The 24481-nt window shown below is 40.8% G+C and overlaps 1 protein-coding gene across 4 annotated transcripts in view; it reads left to right on the forward strand.

Moving 5' to 3' along the window:
- The window catches only part of GHR (growth hormone receptor), a 278824-nt gene that overhangs the window by 223929 nt on the left and 30414 nt on the right, over positions 1-24481 (forward strand). For all 4 annotated transcript variants that reach the window (XM_059916316.1, XM_059916314.1, XM_059916315.1 and 1 more), the window contains one exon: positions 19183-19312. In XM_059916316.1, the coding sequence (XP_059772299.1) occupies positions 19183-19312 (130 nt within the window). The remainder of the gene's footprint in view (positions 1-19182; positions 19313-24481) is intronic.

Here is a 24481-nt window from a genome sequence, read left to right on the forward strand (position 1 = left end):
GAATATTTCCTGTTTGTTGACCTACAACTTCAAGGGTGCTAAGTCATCAGTTTAGAGAGATTCCTTTACTCCCCTTTGCTGTAAGGGTTATTATAGTTCTATTAAATGGTCATAGGGAATGCCTGCATTTTTCCTTTTCTCCAGATACACTAGCCTTTCCCTCTTTTTTCCTATCTCCTCTATACTTTTACTTTTTCTCTCATCTGTTTACTAATGGTACCCTGAATTTTAGAACCAGAAGGGTAGTGGCACAAAGGCAGTGGAAAATGTACTGGTTGTGAATTTCAGAGATCTGATGCAAATCCCACCTCTGCGTTATATTAGCTGAATGAATTTAGATAAGACGTTTAACCTCTCAAAGTCTTACATTCCCATCTATAAACTGGGGATAATACTGACTGCCTTCTATGGTTGCCTTGAGCATTAAATATATGTGTTTCTGGAACATAGTTGTATGCAGTAAGTGTTAGCTGAATCTGTCCCAGTGCCCTTGCCCCCAATGTGGGCAAAGACACATCTCAAAAGACCCAAAAGAGAGTGCCCTTTTCAAAGTGAAGATTTACAGCCTCTCCTTAAATGTAGCCATTCTTGTGTTTCATTTTCTTCATGAGCCAGAAGTGGTCTTATATCTTACTGAAGTTCATAACATGAATATAATACTGTCTTTGAAAGCAAGGCCCTAATGACCTCAGGCCAGCAGGAAAACCTCTGATCTTGTCTTTTCTCCCTTTGTGGTTACCAGACAACACATTCTGCCTGAGAGTTGAGACCCAAAAGTACACAAATCAACTAGGGGAATCAAAAATAGTGATTCCTAAGCCCCTCTTAGGGAATTGGTCAGGGGTGGGGCTCTGAAGCTTAGATGTTTCTCAAGGTCCCCAGGTAGAGAGCACACTGGTCCCCCAGAGCCACTTTATACCTTCTGCAGCAGGATTTATGCAGACCGTTGATCGCAGCTCCACAAAGAAAAGGGAGCCAACATGGAGAAGACCACTGGGGCCATGGAAATGCCTCATCTGGGAGGGAAACTCCCCTTGTGTCTGCCCCAGAATGCCAGACGATTTTCTCCGTGACCACATCAACCTTTATTTCTAAGCCATTCCTCATTCTCCTGTGCAGTTCAAAATACTGAATACATTTTTAGTAGTTCTCTTGCTTATGAGAGTTCATTTGACAAGATTAATTATAGGAATAAACAGTTTATCCTGTAGTATCTTTCTGCTCTAACATCTGGGTCCTTCCTTCGCATATAGTTGCATTTTATCTGATGGGCAGATGCCTTCTCTTTAATATTCCTTGTACCTTTGTGCTTCCAACAGAGAATTCTTTAAGGGTAAAGGCACTTGGAGAGCTGTAAGAGGATAAGGTCCAGTTGTCTGCCCTGGACCTGTGTACCTAAATGTGTACCTGATAAGTTAAACCCAAAGGAAGGATGAAAGCAGAATAGAAAGAAATGGAAAGAGTTTGTAAATCAAGAATTAAAAAAAATTAATGCTCTGTATTAACCTTAGTAGTCCCTAAGCCTCTGGCTTCATTTTGCTCATTCATCTGTAAAGCGATTATGCTCAAGTCATAGGTCACTGAAGTTAGGATTCTGTATCCCATTAGTAAAATAATTTTTGAACAGGCTCACAAAATACATGTTTACATATTTGTAAATTATGTATGTACAGTGTTCTAATATATTTTGTTCTAAAACATACATAAAAATATAAATTTTAAAGTCTTAAGTTAAACCAAGAAATATTATAAAATATTTTAATGTTTGATAGAACAAAATACTTCCTGCAATATGTTTGAAGAAGTTCACTTCTTCTGGAGGCGGAAGTCCTCATTTAACAGTTTGTGAAACACAGTTTGAAGGTTGGGTCTATGCTACATTTATTTCAATATTTTGTTTTAATGACAACCTCAGTCTCGTATCTGAAAAGTGCGAGATATACACCAAGTTAGATGTTAAAAAAAAAAAAATGAAGAGTAGTTGTAGAAGGTGTAAATCTATATTTCAAATAATGTTTAGGATAATTTCCCATTTTGGAAATCAGCTTCCTATCAAATTTGATTAGAGCTATTCTATGGGTAAGAAAAGCATCAGCTCAGCCATTGCCTTTTTGTTGACTTGGGCTGGCATTATTAGAATTACCTTCAATAAGAGATTTCTTTACATGAATATTCTTTTCTTCAGTTTTTTTTATTGAAGTAGAGTTGATTTACAATACTGTGCCAGTCTCTGCTGTACAGCAAAGTGACTCAGTTATACACAGATAGACATTCTTCTTTTTATATTCTTTTCCATTATGGTTTATCATAGGATATTGAGTATAGTTCCCTGTGCTATACATTGGGACCTTATTGTTTTTCCATTCTAAATGTAATAGTTTGCATCTACCAACCCCAAACTCCCAGTCCGTCCCTCTCCCTGCCCCCCACCCCCTGGGCAAACACAAATCTGTTCTCTATGTCCTATGAGTCTGTTTCTGTTTCGTAGATAGGTTCATTTGTGCCATATTTTAGATTCCACATGTAAGTGATATCATTACATGAATATTTTTAAGTCATTTGTTTACTACGTCATGATTAAGCCACCAAAATATTAGTTTAATCTGTTTATCCATTAAATCAGCCATGTAGAACCTGTAAAAAAGAAAAAAAACTGCTCTAACATGTTAAAAGAAGAGACAAGTAAAGGGACTACTCACCAACTCTCTGAATTGTGCCTGCCCACTCTTCCTGCAGAACTCCTCTCATACCAAATGTGACATGTGACTCTGACACAAGCTGAATGAAGGTTCCATGTGACTCCCCATGTTCATTATTAGTAAACCTTAATTTCCATGTTAGATAAACAATACATATTAATAAAAGCTTTAGTGTGTTCTTTTCATTCCCAAGGGATTATTTTACATGGTCCATTTTGAAGACGATAACTTAGAGAATCTTTCAGTCCTGTTGGTGTTCTGTAGCCTCTAATTTTTCTTAATTTCAAATACCTCTGCTGCCAGTATTTACAGCCTGATTTTGTTAGAAGACATTTCTGTCCTGTGCATCCTAACGGTTATATCCTGCAACATCTCTTCCCAGACATGTCTTTTCACTACTGTACATCCCCTAGCCTCTGATTATTGCTCTGCCTCTGATGGCCAGAGAAAAGAGTCTGGAAATATATAAAATATTGTCCTACCTGCCAAAAGTCAATGGTTGTACAGTTCAACATTGCAGCAATTCACCACAATTTTTAGCACCCTACTATGTGTAAGAAGGAACCTCGGTAAAAAAACATACAAGAACCACAACTTCAAGGATGTTTGAAAGCATGCAAGAGCTTAATGCTTATGGACTTTCACTTTATTCAGGCAAATTTAGACCCAATCTGTGTGTAGTTTCATTTTGTTTTCAATTTCCTAGTTAACTGACTATAAACCTAGATACCTATTTGCTGCCATCTAGTGTAATAAAGTAGGTTAATTATGCATGGAATTCTGACCTCATTACATGGTTGAATGTTAGTACTTAAAATACTTCTTCATTTTGGTTTCTTGAAAGCTTTCAAAGTGCCTAATCAGTGACCTATTTTTCTTATCACTGGGACCCTGGACTTGGTCTTAATATTGTCATAGAGTCTAGGGGTCAGGATCAAGCTTGGTTCACTCTATAAATGTGACACTTTGAAATTTGGTGGGGCCTCAGAGGTTGGTAGGTGTGAAGTAAATACATAATAATAACAATCAGGAGGCCATCATGTTTAGTGACCATGATTTTTACTTCATGGAGGCAGTGGATCACATAGCCTGGCTTCTTACCGGCTGTGTGACCTTGGCCAATTCATTTCTCTTTTTTTGAACATCATTTCCTTCGTCTGTAAAGTGAAATGGTGGGCCTAGCTGACTGTCAAGGTCTCTTCCAGTTCTAAGAGTATGTGACTGCATGTAAACTATCTTCTATTTGGAACTGCCAAAGCCATGTTCCCAGAATTCTTTTATGTCTGAAATAAATGCTGCTTCTCTAATTCTTCTATATGTTTATCTATCTTTTGGGTTATGGTTAGAAGTGAGTGGAAATCTTGACTTGGAAGAGAGAAGGAAGCAAATATGGACCATGATTGTATGCCCTTTATTTTCGAGAGTTGCCCAATGGAATATTGTCCACCAGTGGATAAGCAGATACTCCCCAATATGCATCTAACCTCCTCTCTTATCTCACAGTGACAACTTTAGAAGTATAATACTTGTTATAAATGACCAACTTCCTAAACTGCACCCCCATTTTTTCTCTCTCCTTTCCCATCAGAACTTTTCTATGAAGGATTCTAGGTCTATTGTAACTCATACCAGTCTTACTTTTCTTTATGCAGTTCATTATAGCTACTACAGTATATCCTAAAATGTTTTATTTTCTGACCATTTCATATGTGTAAATCTTATTTCCCCAACCAGACTGAAAACTTCACAGAGGCAGGGACTATCATTAGTTTCTCATTTCCATGAGGGGATCTGGCACTGCTGTTCAGGGATACATATGGTTCTGATTATAAGGATGCTTTTCCTATTTGCTTTATATAAATGAGGGTAAAGGGTGAAGTACAAGGCCTTCTCAAACCAAGTACAGGACAGTTAATCTCTAAGCTGTAGTCTCTACAAGCTATCTAACAGCTCATAGAAGCTGATAAATCTCTAAGCCTAATGCCAAAAAAGCAACCTCACCGTAAAGAGAAAACCCAAATAAAACTGAAAGAGACAGTGCAGCATATGAGGAAAACCGTTTTGCAATGAGAAAAATCTGGATTCAGATCCCAGCTTTGCTACTCACTGGTTTGTTTTTTGGCTGAAAATGATTTACCTTTTCTGAAGTTAAGCTTCCTCATCTATAATATGAAGGTTATCATACTCTCATACAACATTCCTCACAGAAGAATTGTCAAGATGAGACGAGAAACATAGGGCAAGAACTTAGCACATAGTAGGAGCTCAATTAATGGTAGTCAGAAAGAACTTTTATGCATTAAGTAAAATGCTTTTACTTGTATACAATAAAAATTATTCAATTTAAATGTAAGTACGCAATTTCAATATAATCAGGGCGTTTGTAACTGAGGTACTAAAATGAGTGGTACATTCCCGCAGAGCAGCGGTTCTTACCAGGGGGGATTCTCTCCCCCAGGGGGCACTTGGCAATAGCTAGGGACATTTTGGTAGTCACAGCTGAGGGAGAGGGGAGCGCTGCTGGCATCTAGTGGGTGGAGACTAGCAGCGGTGCTACGCCTCCCACCCGGGGTTGCTAAACACCTGCACAGGATAACCCCCTCAACAGAGAAGTAGCTGGTCCAGAATATCAACAGTGCTGAGGCTGAGAAACGCTGCCGTAGAACCTAGAGAGCCCATTACTTCTGACATAAATTTGGTTTGCGTTTGAGACTGCCTGGATGCGTGAATAAGAAGGTAGCTTCCACTTTGGTGGATTCTGCATAGATTTGGCCTAGTCCTAAATATCTTTCTATGTGACCCATTTCGGTGTTTCAGATTCTCATTGTGCGCCATAATTTTAGGCTGAATCATTACAGTGTATAAAGCCCTGTTATATTTCAAAAATATCCTTGGAACTCAACAGATGAAGGAGTAAGGATCTGCTAATCCACATGAATAAAAACAATGAGAGCCTCGTATGCAATTTTAAATTTGGTGAGTTTGTTCTCTGTAATAATGGTGCTGGTTCTTTGTTGAAAATCAATCCTGTGCCAGGTACTTTATGTAAATATTCTGATTTAATTTTCAGCAACTGTGCAGGTACTTTGCTTTCATTTTACACATGGGAAAACTGGGGCTTAGAAACTTTATATAATATTTCTAGCAAGTTGCACATCTGAGATTCAAACCTAAATCCAGCTGGCCTTCAAGCCCGTGCTCTTTCTACTGCTCCCTACTGCCCCTATCCACCAAGGGTCTAAGACTGGAAACAGGGATGTGTGTGTTTTAGAGGAAATAAGGTAGGAGAGAAACTTTTATATAGATTAAGGGGCTCTGCTCAGGAAGGTTAGATTGGGTCTCCTACTGAGGGGCCCTTGAGTGTCCATGAACTAGGTGAAAACTCCTAGCTTTCTCAGGACGGTGCACCAGAGAGAATGGTTTCATTGAAATGGAGGTTACCACTATACCTCGATTTATACAATTTAGCAACTTTTTTTAGGTCTTCCATGTTTAAGCCTGATACAATACATTTTCCAAATTCTTCCTTTTTAACTAAATATGTTTTCCCTTTGAAATCAGTTCTACCATCTAAACAAGTACTGTCAAATAGAAATATGACAGCTACATAGGAAATTTAAATTTTCTATTAACCATATTAAAAGAGTAAAGAAACAGGTAAAAATTTTTATACTATATCTTATTTAGCCCAATATATTCAAAATATTATAATTTCAACACGTAATCAATCTAATAAAAATGGTATTGTGATATTTTCCATTATTTTTTCATAATCTTCAAAATCCAGTGTGTATTTTACATTTACAGCACACTTGGGATGCTAAAGTTTCAGAGAAATGAAATGTAGTCCTACTGAAACAAAGATATATTTAAGGAAAATTTTTTTTGCTTTTACTTTTAAATTTAAATTAATTAAAATTGGATAAAAATTTTTTTTCAATTTTGTGTATTATTTTTCTTTTTTTTTTTAGAAAAAAGAAATAAATGTTTTATTTCCTTCTATTTTTTATACCTTTTCTCTATTGAAGGATTCTTTTTTTTTTTTTTTTTTTACCTTTACATGTATTTTTTTTTTTTAAACATCTTTATTGAAGTATAATTGCCTTACAATGGTGTGTTAGCTTCTGCTTTATAACAAAGTGTATCAGTTATACATATACAATATGCTCCCATTTCTCTTCCCTCTTGCATCTCCCTCCCTCCCACCCTCCCCATCCCACCCCTCTAGGTGGTCACAAAGCACCGAGCTGATCTCCCTGGTATTATTCATTTTTAATTATTATTTATTTATTTATTTTGGCTGTGTTGGGTCTTTGTTTCTGTGCGAGGGCTTCCTCTAGTTGCGGCAAGCGGGGACCACTCTTCATCGCGGTGCGCGGGCCTCTCACTATCGCGGCCTCTCTTGTTGCGGAGCACAGGCTCCAGACGCGCAGGCTCAGTAGTTGTGGCTCATGGGCCTAGTTGCTCCGCGGCATGTGGGATCTTCCCAGACCAGGGCTCGAACCCGTGTCCCCTGCATTAGCAGGCAGACTCCCAACCACTGCGCCACCAGGGAAGCCCCAAAATTGAATAAAATTTAAAACTAGATTTCTTGGTTGCAGTACCCCACTTCAAGTGCTCAATATCCACGTGACGCTAGCGGCTACCGTATTGGACAACACATCTAAATTCTTGCCCCTCAGAATGTGGTCACCAGAAGCAGCATTAGTAGCATGTGGGAACTTGTCAAAAGTGCAAAATCTCAGGCCCTGCCAACTGAATCTACATTTTAACAAGATTGCCAGGTGATGTCTATACGTATTAAAGTTTGAAAAGCATCTCTCTAAAAAACCACAGATCTCTCCAACAAAGAGTCCAGAAAGAGTGAATAAATGAAGAACTATGAGAGCTTAGGAAATTCGCTACAGGAGCAATGCCAGGGCTTCATATGATGTGTTCTGCTGAGAAGTTGTAGTTTCCCACAAAGGCAGCCATGGCTGTTCTACTGTGTGGACTGACACAGGCCATCCTGGAGCCTGGAGCTGGCTCTGCTCCCAGGATCTATGGCACAGAATCTAACACTAACTTCCATGACTCCCACAATTAAGGCAGCTGCACTCTCAATGCCATATATGCTTAAAACTGCAACTTTAGAACCCCTGAAACACAGCTGCAAGCATATGTTTCTGCTCTACACAGTGGAATTTACGGCTGGACCTTCTTGGGAGACCCCAGGAAGACCACCCCCAGAGGGGCTTGTGCTGTCTACCGCACTGCCACCGCTGAGAGCCAACATAGACCCACTCAACATCCTCATTATTTGGGGGTTGATCTAGTTCCCCTCGGAGAGTCAACGCATGCTGCTTTGCCTTGCTAACCCTCGTTTGGTTTGTTTTTCACAGAACTCGGCATTTGAGTGGCCTTTCAATACATTTGCCTAAGGAATTTATTATACTAATCTAACATAGAAGCTCATTGTTCTGATTCAGTAGTTATCAACCCTGGTTGCCATGCACCTGGGCATTTAAAAAAAATACCAATGCCCAGGCCTCAGCCCAGTCTTTTTTTTTTTTTTTCCACTCCATACATTGAGAGTAGTGTTTATTTTTTTTAAAGATATAATTGACATAACACTGTATAGGCATCACCTAATCTAATTAAATTAGATCTCTGGAATGTAGTTTGTTAAAGATCCCTAGGTGGGGCTTCCCTGGTGGCGCAGTGGTTGGGAATCTGCCTGCCAATGCAGGGGACACGGGTTCGAGCCCTGGTCTGGGAGGATCCCACATGCCGCGGAGCAACTGGGCCCGTGAGCCACAATTACTGAGCCTGCGCGTCTGGAGCCTGTGCTCCGCAACAAGAGAGGCCACGACAGTGAGAGGCCCGTGCACCGCGATGAAGAGTGGCCCCCGCTTGCCGCAACTAGAGAAAGCCCTCGCACAGAAACGAAGACCCAACACAGCCAAAAATAAATAAATTAAAAAAAAAAAAAAAAAGATCCCCAGGTGATTCTAATGTGCAGCCAGAGCTGAGAACCACTGGTCCAGTTTGAAAGAGCCCTTAGCTGGCAGTCAGGTGCCTTAAGTCAATGCTTCTCAATCTTTTATGTGCCTACGGATAACCTGGGAACTTGTTAGAATGTAGATTCTGATTCAGCACGTAGGAGGGTAAATAAACCTAACTTTGTGTACGGATGTGTCCCTAGTGGCATTTGGTTGGTGACTATCATCAGCCTTTTTCCATCTCAGCAAACTAGGATAAGTTAATCACTCTCTCCTCACTCCTCTTTGAAGCCTTCCTCTCTCTCCACCCTCAGCTCTTAGTAATCACAACTTTCTTTGATTTCCTAAAGCAAGTATTATCTTTATTTGAGCTCCCTTTTATTGTTAGCTACTTCTCATATGCACAAGTATCATTTCCTGTACTACTTACAGTTCTTCAAAGGCAGAATCCATGTGTCATGTTATTTTTATAATTCCCACAACACCTGAAAGAGTGCCTTACACATAATAGGTGCTGCATAAATGCTTCTTGATTAATGGAATATCTATGTGAAAGTCTCTTAAAAATCCCAAAGGACTTAAAAATGCAAGATGTTTTTCTTTCTTGAGCAGAAAAAAAAGTTCAGATGGGCAAGGTGGTAGAGGAGATTAGAGATTTCAATTTTTTTTTTTTTATAAATTCATTTATTTATTTTTAGCTGTGTTGGGTCTTCGTTTCTGTGCGAGGGCTCTCTCTAGTTGCGGCGAGCGGGGGCCACTCTTCATAGCGGTGCGCAGGCCTCTCACTATCGCGGGCTCTCTTGCTGCGGAGCACAGGCTCCAGACGCGCAGGCTCAGTAATTGTGGCTCACGGGCCCAGTTGCTCCGCGGCATGTGGGATCCTCCCAGACCAGGGCTCGAACCCGTGTCCCCTGCATTGGCAGGCAGATTCTCAACCACTGCGCCACCAGGGAAGCCCGATTTCAATTTTTGTGTTAGCTTTTTTTCATTCTGGCTACATGTTTGAATTTGGGAGAACTACTTTGTAATTTAATGGTTTTAATTATTTCTTTGGAAGAGGACATTATTCACATCTTAGACCAGATAATTCTTTGCTGTGGGGACTGTCCTGTGCATTGTAGGATGTTTCACAGCATCTCTGGCCTCTACCTGCTATATGCCCGTGTCATCCCTCCCCCAGCTATGACAATCAAATATGTCTCCAGCACACAGCTGCTGGGAAGGAAACTCATCCCTGGTTAAGAATCCTTGGTTTAGAAGAATGAAGTATGACACAGCTGCCTTACTGCAGCAGTAAATACCTTTAAAAATTAATACACACACACACAAGAATGACAAGCTGTGTTCCTGAGAAACATGTATAAGTACATATAGGAAAATGTTCTCTCATTGCATTTTGGAAGCCATGGCTATGTATACCATTTTTATCTTTGCATGTGTCATATTGGTCATTCTTTAATGGAAATAGAAATATATACATGAAACATTTTAAAAATCTGAATATACACTTAAGAATTCAAACATGTGGTGGGAGTAATTTCACCAAGCAAGAAAATGTACACAGAGCAAAAGTTGTTAGGAAAGAATGACCAGACTGATTCTCTTTCAGGGAGCGAGTAATTTCACCAAGCAAGAAAATGTACACAGAGTAAAAGTTATTAGGAAAGAATGACCAGGCTGATTCTCTCTCAGGGAGCTGGCCCAGCCTCTTTATATAAAATAGTCTGTCTGCTATGCCATCATCCTTGGACCGAATATACTGTTTCAGCAAGTGATGATGTTAAGCTGAAGCCTGGCACACAAACAGGTGTTCAATGATTGTTTGTTGGGCTTCCCTGGTGGCACAGTGGTTAAGAATCCGCCTGCCAATGCAGGGGACACGGGTTCGAGCCCTGGTCCGGAAGATCCCACATGCCACGGAGCAACTAAGCCAGTGCGCCACAACTACTGAGCTGGTGCTCGAGAGCCCGCGAGCCACAACTCCCGAGCTGGCATGCCACAACTACCGAGCTGGCGTGCCACAACTACTGAAGCCCACGTGCCTAGAACCCCTGCTCCGCAACAAGAGAAGCCACCTTAATGAGGGGCCTGCGCACTGCAACAAAGAGTTATCCCCCCGCTCGCTGCAACTAAAAAGAAAGTCCGCGTGCAGCAACGAAGACGCAAGGCAGCCAAAAATAAATAAATAAATAAACAAATATGATTGTTTGTTGAATAAATGAACAAATGAATGAATGCATGCTGAATGTGCCTGTGAATCTAAAACTAAGAAGCTTTGGTGTGCTCATTACAAAAGACCCTGTTTTATGGCATTTGAAACTCCAAATCTTAGAAATGAAATTACATAGAAGACTATATCATCATCAGTGAGAAATAAATGGCCTCGACAAAATTACAAGACAAGGAAAATAAAGGCTCATTCATCAGTTGGTTTCTTCTGGCGATAGAAGGCTCCCCTGAGACTTTAGGAGGTTCATGTTTTTCATAACAGAGATTTGACTTTGGCAAAGCATTGCTATACTTTTAGGCTTGGATGAGAATATTCCCACATGTACTTTTTCCTCCCGTTCCTGGCAAAGAACTTGCATGGGAGACCCAAACAAGAGGCTCCAGTGGTGGGAACAAGCAGGATGCCTTCTGGGCTCAGAGGGGAAAAGATGATATAAGTCAGTGGTTCTTGAATTCTGCTATACTTCAAAACCACTGGGGAACTTTGAAAAATCCCATGCCCAGGTAACTAAATTGGTGATTCCATAAATTACCAATGAAAGTAGAATCTCAAAGGCTAGAACTCAGGCATTGGTATTTTTTTCTAATTCCCCAGGAGATTCCAGCATATGATGTGTTAATTTTGTCTATAGCTCCTCTGCCAGCTACTGATTTTCAGGAATTTGGATCATCTCATTGAAAAGAACCTGACAACATCATTCACAAGTGCTTCGGTTAAGTTTCATTTAGGACATTTTCATATGATCGAGGGAGCCAGTAGTGTCTTTTGGGCAGCGAGTTACAATTCCCTATTTTATGACAGTGGTGTGCCTAAATTAATGAGAGGGATTCTTAAGTTGAAAAAGTGACTGTCCAATAGAGGATAAGAAGAAATAAAAATTAAATTATATGTATAAATTTTAGTGTTAAGTATAATTTCTTGCTTTATACATTTTAGATCATGTTCTTACTGAGATGAAATTCACATAATATAAAATTTGCCATTTTAAACATTTTAAAGTAGCTTTTAGTGTATTCACAATGTTGTGCAACCATCACCACTACCTAATTCAAGAACATTTCCGTCACTTTTACATAACACCCTATACCCATTACTAGTGACTCCCAATTTCCCTCCCCCTTATTCCCTAGCAACTACTAATCTACTTTCTATCTTAATGGATTTGTCAATTCTGGAAGTTCTATTCAAATGGAATAATATAATATGTGGCCTTTTGTGTCTGGCTTTTTTCACTTAATAAAATATTTTCAAGGTTGTAGCATGTATCAATATTTTATTTCTTTTTATGGCTGACGAATATTCTATTACATGATTATACTACATTTTGTGTATTATCCTCTCATCAGGTGATGAACACTTGGGTTGTTTCTATTTTTTTATTATTATGAATAACGAAGCTCTGAATATACTTGTACAAGTTTTTATGTGAGCCTATGGTTTCAATTCTCTTGGGTACCTACCTAGGACCAGAATTGCTGGGTCATGTGGTAACTCTGTGTTTAACTTTTGAGGAATGATTAAAATGTTTTTCTACAGTGGCTGTATCAGTTTACATTCCTACTGGAGGCTCCAATTATTCCACATCTTCTTGCTTTATATTTTAATTATTTGATTATTATCTAGGATGTCCCTTACCTTAACCAAACAGAAAATAAATCTTACTAAATTTAATGCTAATTGTTTCTTTGACATCTCAAAACCATGATATACAGAATACTTTTTTCTTGAATAATGAAACTACGGCAGTTCTGTTTCCTGAGTCAGTTATCCTGCAGGGCAGTGAGTACGTGTCTTTGAGGTCATGCTCCTGTTTCCGTCTTCCAGCAGGCTACCCTGTTGGAACTCGGGGCTGCTGGCACTGCCTTGGTACATCCCCCCTCTAGCCAGAGAAAAGAACACAAAGGAAAATAGTGCCCACACCCTTCCACCCAAGAAGCCCTATTAGTAAGTCACAACAGTTTTAAGAGAATTGATGGGAGAAGAGAGAAAAATCTTAGATCAGATAGGAAAGTATATGATCATTCTGTCCAAGAGAATTCAGTGAAATAATGTGAAAGCACTAAGTAAGCTAAATGCACCAGATAAATGCTGTGGAGAAGAAAGGAAAGATGAGTGATTAATGCCCCCTGAATGTTCAAAACTAGGATTAATTGTGTTCGGCTGCAGCTATTTAAGAAGAGAAGTAAATACATTTTATAATGAAAATGTTCCGTGAAAACTTAACTAAAACAACAAAACAAGTTTTGGTGAAAAGATAAATGCTTAAATGCCGATAGAACTGCATACACAGCTCTATGCACAACATTTCCTGACGTTGCCATGCAGATGAGCTATCCATAGAGGCTGCATCCAGTTAAGTTCCCTGCCAGACCACATGTGCTGCAAATACTTTTCCAAGACACTGCAGAGTTCACTTGATTTGACATTCATCTTAAAGTAACTGGACATGTTTACTAAGCCTTTATTTTAGTCAACCTTACAATGTTTTAAATGCACCAAGAATCCATGTTTAAAGCATACTAGAGTTTAATTTAAAATAATAAAAAAGAAAGAAATGAGTAGTTCAGGGGAGATCTTGTGAATTCCTGTTCCCAACTCTAAGCCATTAAGTGCCTAAGCAGAAGATTTTACAGCTGTGCCTTCTTCAATTCCACAGAGAACCATAAAGGAAATCAACTGTGAGGGTGAATTCCTTATATTCAGTATTGTCCAATACAAAATACTTATTAAATTCTTTGCCAATTTCCAACATTAAAGCTTTTTTTGCCAATAGTTTTATGAACTAAGTAGTTGCAGTTTCATAACCACTTGGCAATTCCATAGCTTAAAAAAAATAGCCTACCAGACTTTTAAAAGATGTGTTCTTTGACACTATCTTATCTATAAGGCAGTTACTTTTGACAAGAGTGATCAACTAGGAAGTTTACAGATTTCTTTTACCATATTTTGACAGGCCAGCATCCATCAAGGACAAGACCTTTGGTGAAAAGGGGTGTAAGATGCTCTCAGGTAAAGGAATCACTGAATTCCTGAAGCTCTTCAAATAGAAAAGTGCTTTGGAAATGACAAGTGTACTTAGGAGAAGGATGCGTGGCCTCAAAGCAGAGCTTCATAAGGGAGGACTCTTCATAAGGAAGCTGGGCAAGGGGTTCTTTCCCCTCCACCTAAGTGTTTACAAGCACTGTGCAAAACGCAGTGCCCCTCAGTCCAGAACCTGGTCCCTAGGAAGCCCCAGGAAATATTTAGGCTTTACAAAAATATAAAAGGTAGCATTTTAGAAATACAGTTCCACCACTTGGCCCATTCCATTTATTTATTTATGAAGTTCATTTATCTATTCTATAAAATTGTTTTCTTTAGTATGTCTTGGCAAGTTTTAATTCTTAATCATATTAAGGACGATTATTTTGTTTTCTTTCCTTTCCTTACTGTTTGTCTATGCTGTCCAACTCTAAAGGAAATTCTCAACTGGTTGTGTTCAGTTAGACTTTGGTCAGAGGGCAAGGTTGTCTCTTCACCAGGTGTTAAGTCCCCCAGCCTCTCTGTTCAGGGGTGATAACAACTGGCCAGGACTGTTGACAGCGGTTGATCCACACGACAGGCTGCAGTGGAGGTTGTACATTTAAGGGCAAATGGCTACTGAGTGCCTTCCCCTGCACAACCTGGAGCTCTCTGAAGAAGGTTGTCCTTTCCCCACAAAGACTCCTTTCCTTCCAGCCTTCCCCTCCCACTTCAATTGCTCCTCTTCTTCCTTCTCTTCTGACCCCAAACCCACAAGCACACATTGGGAACTTGTATGTGATTTCATTTGGCTTTTGTTTCTGCTTTGTCATGAGTTGAGGATAGAAAAGCATGACTGGTGAGAGAACGGAGGGTAAGAAGGCAGATGACTATTATCTCAGTATGTAACAGCTGTTCGACGTCTTCCTGTACAGCCCAGGAAGATCATGTTCCTCCAAGGGGAGAGCCACTGGGCAGGAAAGAAGGCCCAGCCAATCTGGCTGACAAAATCAGGCACGATCACTGTCAAAGGTGATGTGCCGCAACCAGCGGCACCTCCCAGCCCCTCTGATGCCGTCCCTCTGTCATCATAGGTTTGAACATAACATCATTCCATTGACTTTTCAAAACTTGAATTTAGTAAAACTCTCTTCAAGATTTCTAAATAATAATTTCAGTAGGAATATCAGTTTAACTTATTCTTAGTTAGTTCTTATTACCAGTTTATAGCCCATCAGAAATTTGGGCAGGTTTAGCATTTAGATGTATCATTTCACACACATATTTAAAATATCTCTTAGTTCTCCAAGCGTTCATCGTGAACAATTATTGTACTCTTTTAAGGTCATAATTAATTCATATCCTTCCCACACCCTCCAGAATTTGGCTCAAAGGAGGTTACACCTTTGGCTCAAAGGAGGTCACTCTTGATCTGCAGCTCTGCTAGAACTGATCAGAGAACCTAATAATGTGGAAAGCTAACTTTTCAGTGCTTACGTATAACTTTATTTCTCTACATCAGTGGCTCTCAACCTGGGCTACCTATTGTTTAAAAAATCTCAATACCCAGGCTGCACCCCTGACAGATTGGGTCAAGCCTCTGGGAGTAGACCAAGGCATCAGTATTTTCTCAAAACTCCTCAGTTGATTCCAATGTGCAGTCACAGTTAGGAAATGCTGCTCTTAGGGCTTGCCAGGTTACAGATTTCTGAGAGTTTAGTTCAGAGCACATCTGAGCCTGTCATGTTTCCTTTCTGGGAATTTCTTGAGAAGCAGTAGAGAATTGTCTAACAAAAAAGCTACTATTTTTTACTAGTGCTAAGAGTTTAGACGAAATCACAAGGATTTGTGTTTTAATCCCACCTCTGCAAACAACAGCAATATAAACACAGGCAACTCACTTAACTTCTCTGAACCCCAGTTTCACCCATTTCTAAGTGGAAATAGTACCCACCTTCTAGAACTGTTAGCAGTATTAAAGGAGATTACATAAATATTCAACATGATGTAGTAATATGTAGCATGATGTATGAAACATAGTAATGATAACAAAGTAAATATGTCACTACAATCCTTATTTTCAAAATGAAAGCTCCAAAGAGAGAATAAAAGTGAATTCCCAAGGTTATTGTCAAGATTTTTGTATGCTGATCAGTGTTAACACACTAACATTTCTTCAGGATGTGGGACCACTTGAATGGAATACTCATTTCTCTTAGAATTACTTTAGGGCCAAAGGTGGTTTCTCTTGTCCATTGAAACATTCTTTTAAGAGATGTTTTTAAGAGTGTACTACTCTGTCTATAGGTTTAGGCTAAAAAAACATCACAAGAGAGTAGGAAGTATTTCTAGTTTAGAAATGACTGTGTGTGGCTCATCAGAGAGGACCTCAGAGTGTATGGTAACCATTTATTGCCTTCATAGTGAAACACAAAACAAGTTGCTACTGGGATTTTCAGATGTCATAGACAGGTGCTCATTTTAAGGTTAGGCCAGTACCTCTCAGACTTGGAAAACCTTAGCATGACTCTAAGGAGCTGGACTTCAGGAAGGTTGAATGTCTTCAGCCACAGTGGTAACAGCTGAAGCAGGAGGTGTCTGAGAAAGAGGGAAGCAGCCAGTTGCATTACAGTTCTTCTTGCCTCCAAAAGAGAAGTTACCCACTTTCCCACACTCACTGTGACATATTCCATGTGCTAAGAAAAGTGGTTTATGTCATTCTTAAACACTGCTCTGAAGTTCTGATATATATTGAATTTGTTTATTATATCAATATATCAACAGCATTCAGATATTTACTATGGTTAATATTTTTCCCTATCCATCCTCCAAATTAACCCATCAGCTGGGTCCTCTGCCTCAGATTCTCTCACAAGGCTGCACTCAAAGTGCCAGCGAGGGCCGTGGTCTCATCCAAAGTCTGAACTGGGGAAGGATCGGCTTCCATGCTCACTTACATGGTTGTTTCCCAGGACTCAGTTCTTGGAGGGTTGTTAGACTGAGGGCCTCAACGTCTTGCTGGTTGTGGACCAGAGGCCACCCTCCATTCTTTGCCCTGTGGTTCTCACTAACATGGCAGCTTGCTTCAGCAAAACCAGCAAGAGACTAAGTCAGCTAGCAAGACAGAAGTCACAATCTTTTGTAACCTAATCACAGATGTGACATCCCCTCAATGCTATCAGATTCCATACGTTTGAGGCAAGTTACTCAAGGGGAGGAAATATTCAAGGTTGTGGATAACAGGAGGCAGGGATCCTTGGGGCCATCTGAGAGGCTGTCTGCCACAGCACCTAGCAACACATACCCAGCCATAAAAGAAAGAAGGAAGGAAGGAGAGAAGGAGGGTGCAAGGAAGGAGAAAGAAAAGAGGAGATAGGGAAAGGAAGGCAGGCAATGAAAGACAGACATTAAAAAAGACAAAAAAGTAGCTTTGCTGCACTGCGCCTACATCGGGATTCCTCTGTGGGCACGTATTTCATCACATTAGCACCACAACCATGAATTTCCTATTTCTTATTTAGAATGCAGGATAATATGGGTCTTTCTATATATCTGAAGTTAAAAGGAAACAGAATAAACAAGAATAGTAAGTTTAAGCAAGCGAAATGTGTTTCAAATTAATTCTTTTTAAGTTTTTTTCCCCCAGCTAGCAAAGTATTTTTTTCCCTTCATGTTTCAAGTTTTCAGATTAGGTCTATTATTCTTGCCATTATGTGGCAGGCTTATTGCACAGGGAATATAGGAACCTGGATGGTGTTTGCATTTGGTGTTCTCTGGTGATTTGGGCTCCAATGCCAAAATTATGCTTTGATTCTGTAGATTGTTATTAGTGGTTGTATATGTCACTTAATTGTAAAAGTGAAGTTGTAAAGTACCTTGGATCTCATCTATTCCAGCCTCTCTATTGAGAAAACTAAGGTCCAAATGACTTGAGAAGTTCAAGGCTAAATAGTATCAGAGCTGGGATTACATCACAAATCTCTTAATTTGAAATCTGGTGTATTTCCTCTTCTCACATTCTGTGCAAAAAAACAGTCCGAATGTGCAATCCTCCCCTCAACCCTGCAGGCATTAAAACATGTTAGTTGTTGTTTAAATGTGGTTTATTTAGCACTGATTTTCTGGAAGGATCCAAAAGATAATACTTCCAGTGCTTCAGCTAATAGAAAAAGGAACTTTTCCAGGAACTCTACTGTATAATAGATGCTTGCCTAAAGAAACACACACCTTTTTCATTTGTAATAGATCACACAGGCTCCAGTGCTTCAGTGCTCTGAGTGGGTTCGTAAATATTGACCACAGTCTCCAAAATGGCCATGGAAGTCAGAAGAACAATGAAAATTGATATACAAAAATTGGTTTTACCTCAGACCTGCTGCACATTCATAGCTGCAGTTTTCATAGACGCAGAGGAGTTTGGCTAATATCCTAACACACAGGAGTCTTTCTCCACTTCCCAAATTAGAATTGACCGTATATATATGCACAAGTTGTTGAAAGTAGGTATCTATTTAATGATACCTATTTAATGAGTTTACTGGCTGAATCTTTTAAAAGAATGCAAACATTAGCGACTTTTTATCAGACATCTGTAAAAAGAGAAAAGCCTCTGTGGTTCTCTGGGGCCCACCTGGTGCCAACGCAGCCATCCATGGTGGGCAGCTGCCACCATGCACATTGCTGGGCACACTTCAGGTGCCTGCCCAGGTTTCTCAGAAGTCAGGTGAGGACCCTCAGCCCATGTGCAGGTGCAGCCTAGAAGTTCAATGGCATTAACACCTCCAGGGCAGCCCTCAACCGATGGGAGTTGGTGGATAAACGCCCTGGGCTCCCATCGTTTTCGAGGACACAGGGAAGGCACCTTCTTCACAGCTTCTCAGACGGACCTCTGTGAGGTTGGGCCCCCGTCAGCCACTATGGGCACGAGCCAAAGAGCATCCACTTTGTTCGCTGTTTTCCCCTCCCCACGTCCCTCTTGCCCTTTCCTGGGGTCACCCTCCAAATAAACTACCTGTGCCCAAATCCTCCTCTCTAGCTCTGGTTTCTTAAACAGGCCCCAAGAAATAATGTCAGAAATAAAGACAAAATGGTTTGTCCCTGGAATCGGGGCTGACAGAGAAATAACTGGCAACCAGCAGTTCTGCAGCTGTGACCCAGGAAAACAGCATTTCTAGAAGAAGTGGTTGTTCTTGACTGCTTTAAGTATGTGTTTCATTAGGACCATCTGTTACCCTCCCGATATCATGCCTTGCCTTTTCTTTTTCTTCTGCAGATTCTTCCGGGAAGCCTAAATTCACCAAGTGCCGTTCACCTGAACTAGAGACTTTTTCATGCCACTGGACAGATGGGGTTCATCACGGTTTACAGAGCCCAGGATCCATACAGCTGTTCTATATCAGAAGGTGCAGGCTTCATGCCTTTCTGACTTTTCTCTTCCACGGATTTTCTCATTAAAACGTATTGAGTCACATGCAGTGGTAGGAACGGAAATAATCTATTTTGATGACCTAAATGCATTCACCCATTCATTTATTCAAAAATATTAATTAAGCCCTTACTCTGTGTTAGGTACTGTTTTAGGCCCTGGAGATACAGTAGTGATTACAAAAAGATAAAATCCCTGGTCTCATGGAGATTTGTTTCCAGTGGGGGAAGACAGACAAAAAAATTTTTTAATTAAAAAAATTAAATGTCAGCTGGTAACATGGTTAAGAAAAGTAAAGCCAGAAAGAGTGTTAGCACTGTGTAAGTATATGCATGTGCTTGAGAGTGTCTGAGGATGAGTGTGTGAAAGTATGAGTGAGCACTTTGTGAGTGCAAGAATGTGTGTGTGTAAAAGTGGGTACAAGTGTGACTGTGCATGAATGTGGGAAGGTGGGTGAGTATGCACGTGTGAATATGTGTGAAAGTGTGAGGGGGTGTGGTTGTGCATGAGTGTCTGTATGTGTAAATGTGTGTGAGCATATGGGAGAGTGAACAAAGTGAGCGTGCATGAGTATGTGTGTATGTCAGGAGCTCGGGTGATATCTTAAATGAGGAGGTCACTGGAGGCCTCTCTGTGGTGCATTATAGCGGAGACATAAATGAGGTGAGAGAGGCCATGTGAGTATCTGGAGGAAGGACTGTCCAGACAGAGGAAATTGCAAGTGCAAAGGCCCTGAGGCCAATGTGGCAGGTTGGAAGAAAGCAGGAGGCTGGATGTTACAAGGTGGAAGACAGGGAGAGTAATGGAGGAGAAGTCAGAGGGTTAGCAGGGCCAAACTGAGACGAGCCTTGCAGGCCACGGCACGGCCTACTTTCTCTGTGGTGGGAAGCCATAGGGGCTTTTTAAATTTTTTTAAAGATGTGTGTTTTAAAAGGCTGGTTCCTATGTAGAAAATAGACTGTGTCCCTGTTAAATTAGTTACATTCAGTGAGGGACTGTGATACTTCTCTCTTCCATTTTTACTGATGCTCCTGTAAAATAACAGGGGAAGAGTGAAACAAAGACCTTTCAACATAATCACCACCCGAGTCGTTTATTTCTTACCCCTCACCTGGCACGATTTCCATCTCTGTTTACTCTCATGTTATACCTTTTTGCTTCTAAAATTTTAGGCTCAAACACTCTATCGTCTCCTCTTTTCCACCCAACCCCCAGGGAAGGCCTAAGCCAAGATGCAAGATTAGTGGAGACCCCTGACCTGGTGGTGGTCATCAGTCCAGGGATGGTGCTGTCAGTCCCCCAGAGGAGCGGGGAAGGGAAAGGTAGAGGCAGCAGGCAGTTAAGCGCATGAGCTCAGGGCCAACCATCTCGCATTTCAGTCTGGCTCCGGCCCTCGTCCTCGCTCACAGAGTGCTGCTGGGCAGATTAGTCAGTCTGTCAACAATTCAGCCACCTCATTTGCAAAATGGAGATAATAGACCTTGCCACATGGCTTCTTGTGAGGATTCTATTAACTAATCCATGAAAAACACTTATCACGGTGCTTGGTGACCAGCATAGTAAGTACTGGATAAATGGTAGCTGCTATTCTTATTATTGGTAGCGTGATAATAATTTAAAATAATATAGAATTCTAATTGCTGGGCTATAAAAGTGATTTTTGATTCTTTACTGCTTAGGATTATTGGTGTGCTATAACACCATTTTTAATGCAGAGCTGGATGCTTAATTTGCAAATAAACACTTTGAATTAGCAACCAGGACTGGCCTTAGTCACCTTCCAGGTGTGTGAGAGGTCTCTCAGTTGTACCCCAAAGGGCACACAAAGATGAGATGGTTGGGCACCAAATGCACGTTTTTTTCCCAGCAAGGCTGATACTGCAGAGAGGTAGGGGCCGGTAGACAAAGCTGATTTGTATGCATACATTTGGACAGGAAGCTAAAATGTCTGGTAACACTTTTGAATATCTTTTGAAATGATTGTTAAGTGAAGAGAGATTTAGTAGGTTCAATTTTCATACTTTTGCTTCAGCAACTTAAAGCTCAATCAAAACAAAATAAGTTATTCATACTGGCACAATTAACTAAAATGAAGAGAGAAGTAGCAGTTGGGCCCACTTTATGAAAACAGATTTTCACCACCCTAATATTCACCAAATCTGAACCTGAGCAAGAAGATCCAGAAGGACGCAGCCTTCACAGATATATATTTGTCCCTTACCCTCATCCATCAGGGCCACATACCTTTGTCTCCAGGCCTTCTCCGCACAGCCCAGGCTTTTCAGCGTCCCTAGTCCAAACCCAGCTCTGTGACAATAGAGATGCCACTGAAAGTGTGACGAGGTTGGGGGAAAGTCTTGGATCTATTCAGAAAGATGTCATCCATGATTGTCCTAGTAGAGTTTGGGATCCCAGGGGAAGAAATTGTCACATCCTCAAACCCCCTAAGTACAACCTCATAATTAGGGCCTACCAAACTGGCAAAATCAGTGTTTTGTGTTTTCTCTATAAGCATTTAACTATTTTGAATATCTTAGCCAAAATAACATGAGTGCCCAGCCCAGTTTCTCTGGAAACGGGAGAATTAAGGGAATTAGGAGTATCAGGAATATACATTATCAGGACTGCACCAATTAGAGTACAGATGTGTTGCCTTCATGTTACCCACTTACACAAAGAGGAAAATACAAATGCATTTTCTGACTCTTGTGATTGTTTCTTAGAATTCAGTTCCCAGGCAACTCCTGGGACTATAGAATCATGACTCCCCATCCCTGATACACAGATGAAACTGTGACATGATGTCATCCAGAACCGGAACACTGGAGGCGGGGAGGAGCAGGAGGGGGGCTGATGCACTCCCGGCCTGGCCTTGGTAGCTAAAGCACAAGGGAATCTAAACACGTCAGGCCCAGAGGACGGGCCCGGAGGCAGCTGCAGGCTTGGCTGGCTCTGCTCCTGGCCAGGTGAGCTGGGGAAAGAGGCAGCCAATTCAGAACGGTCTGTGCCACCCTGTGATGGAGACCGTGCCCGATTCAGCCTCTGAGCTTGGAGGGGACTCAGCAAGAATGCAAATCACAGGCCTGGCAAAAAGAGGCTCTGGGAGCCTGTCAGCATGCTCTGCTCTCAGCCTTTTGCCTGCAGATGCCTCGTTTTCAAAGAAGTGGGCGTGTGAAGACTCAGTCCCAAAGATTATCTCTCCCCCAACCCCACCAAACCCCCTCCCCAAATTACCCTGGCTTTTGAAAAGAAAGTTTCTTTTCCATGCAAGGTGGTAGGGGAAATTAGAAAGGAGAAAGAGCAGTTTTACTTTCTTTTCTTTTTTTAAGGAAAATGTTAAATTTTAAGCCTAAAACGCATGATCTGGAGATAATGAAAACAGTTGCCCTTAGAACATAAATGATGTTCTATTTTTTTTTTTATTTCTCTTCCAATTGGTTACCTTTAAGCGGAAAGCATTTCTTCTGCTCTTTATTCTGATTTTTATTGATAGGCTCTTTCTATAGTTCTCACCTCTATGTCACAAGCCAGTCTGGGAGCAAACCTAAAGTGCTGAAGTGTAGGGAGTAGCTTCCATAAACGGGCTTTGGTCATCTGTAGAGAAATTCAACCCAGTGAAGGCAGGCAACAGAGCATCTGTTTTGTGAGTCCATTTTTTTTTTTTTTCCTCTAAATTTAATAGTTTAAAAAGAAGTGTTAAATATGTATTTAAAATAAAATTCAACTTCAGTTAATGAGGGAGGGGGTTGGGAGTTGTGTTTTGAACTAGCTCTTCCTGATCCATTGTGCTTAAGATAAGTGCTTTAAGTTGTTTGTTCCGTGGAGCTAATGGGTTGGGGACAGTCTAAACAGTGTTTTTCATACAGTCCCCGTGGGGACCAGGGTGCTGACAAGCCAAAGTTGAGAAACTGTGTGAAATACACAGAGCTAACCTCCCTATTACAAATCCAGACCTGCTGAGCACTGGCCTACATCTTTAGAATGTTTTAATACTAACTTTAATACTGTCAGTTATGCTAAATACATTTGATATGTCCTTTACTATTATATGGAAGCCTCATTTCCTGGGCAATCTCTTAAACCATTCTCTTTACTATACGCTTATTTTGTTTGAAAGCCAAGATAAAATAAACCATACTATAGTTCCATGACCCACCTATCGATATTTCTTTTTTATCTTTTTCCTATTCTAAACACATACACACAATTCTTACTTCTACCCTCTACCCACTTAATTTTCCCATCGGAGATGAATCTGCCTCTCATCCAAGAGTGTGCAGCCTTTGAGAATCTCAACCAGAAATTAAGCAACAGTTCACTGTCCATGTTAATCCCAAGTTCTTTCCAACAGCTGATGAGCAGCTGTCTCAAGGACCCCCTGATATTACACAAGTTTCCTCCTAGTGCCAAACAGGCCAGCTTGGGAAACAGCTGTAAAGAAGGAAACATGTGTCTTCTCCCAGCTCTTCCTCCTGCCTTCCCACAGCCTGCAGGGTCCACTGCTGCCCAGCACCCACCCCCCGGGGCGATGCCCACAGACCTCCACGGTCTGGCCTGCCAGCCCCAAGCGCCTCAGCCGACACAAGGTCATTCCCACCCCCTTCTCCCTCAGCCACAGATTACCTGGCTTTATGTCTCCTTGACTTATAAACCCCCTTCTCGGCCGAGAGTCTAGTGAAGCGTAAGTAAATAATCAATTACCCCACCTAAGTAGCAATTCTAATTTAAGAAAGTTTTTCCCAATTATTCCATTGCCTTCTGTTCCCGCTCTTGCTTTCCCTATTGCCATCTATTAAACTTCTACCCATCTTCAAGATTGCTAAGAACACCACCTCCACCTTGAAGCCTTCCATGAACAGCCAGAGCAATCATTCCCTCTTCTAACTCCAGTGAGTACTATGTGTAAACACTTAGCCACACTGCTTTGTAATACAGTTTCTCTCGGTCATTCCCCTGAGGCAGGAGTAATTCACATGAATCCCGCATAATATCTGGCACAGTGTTTTATATAGAATCAATGCTTATGAAATATCAATATACTGAATAAAGGAGACAAAAAAAGAAAGTACTCAGATGGTAATTTCTGAGTCGTCTTCCAGGCTGAAGGTAGTGATCAAGTCTTATTAATCATTATAGCCACACAGTA

Source organism: Balaenoptera ricei, chromosome 3 (genome assembly GCF_028023285.1).
Source record: "Balaenoptera ricei isolate mBalRic1 chromosome 3, mBalRic1.hap2, whole genome shotgun sequence".
Lineage (NCBI taxonomy): Eukaryota > Metazoa > Chordata > Mammalia > Artiodactyla > Balaenopteridae > Balaenoptera > Balaenoptera ricei.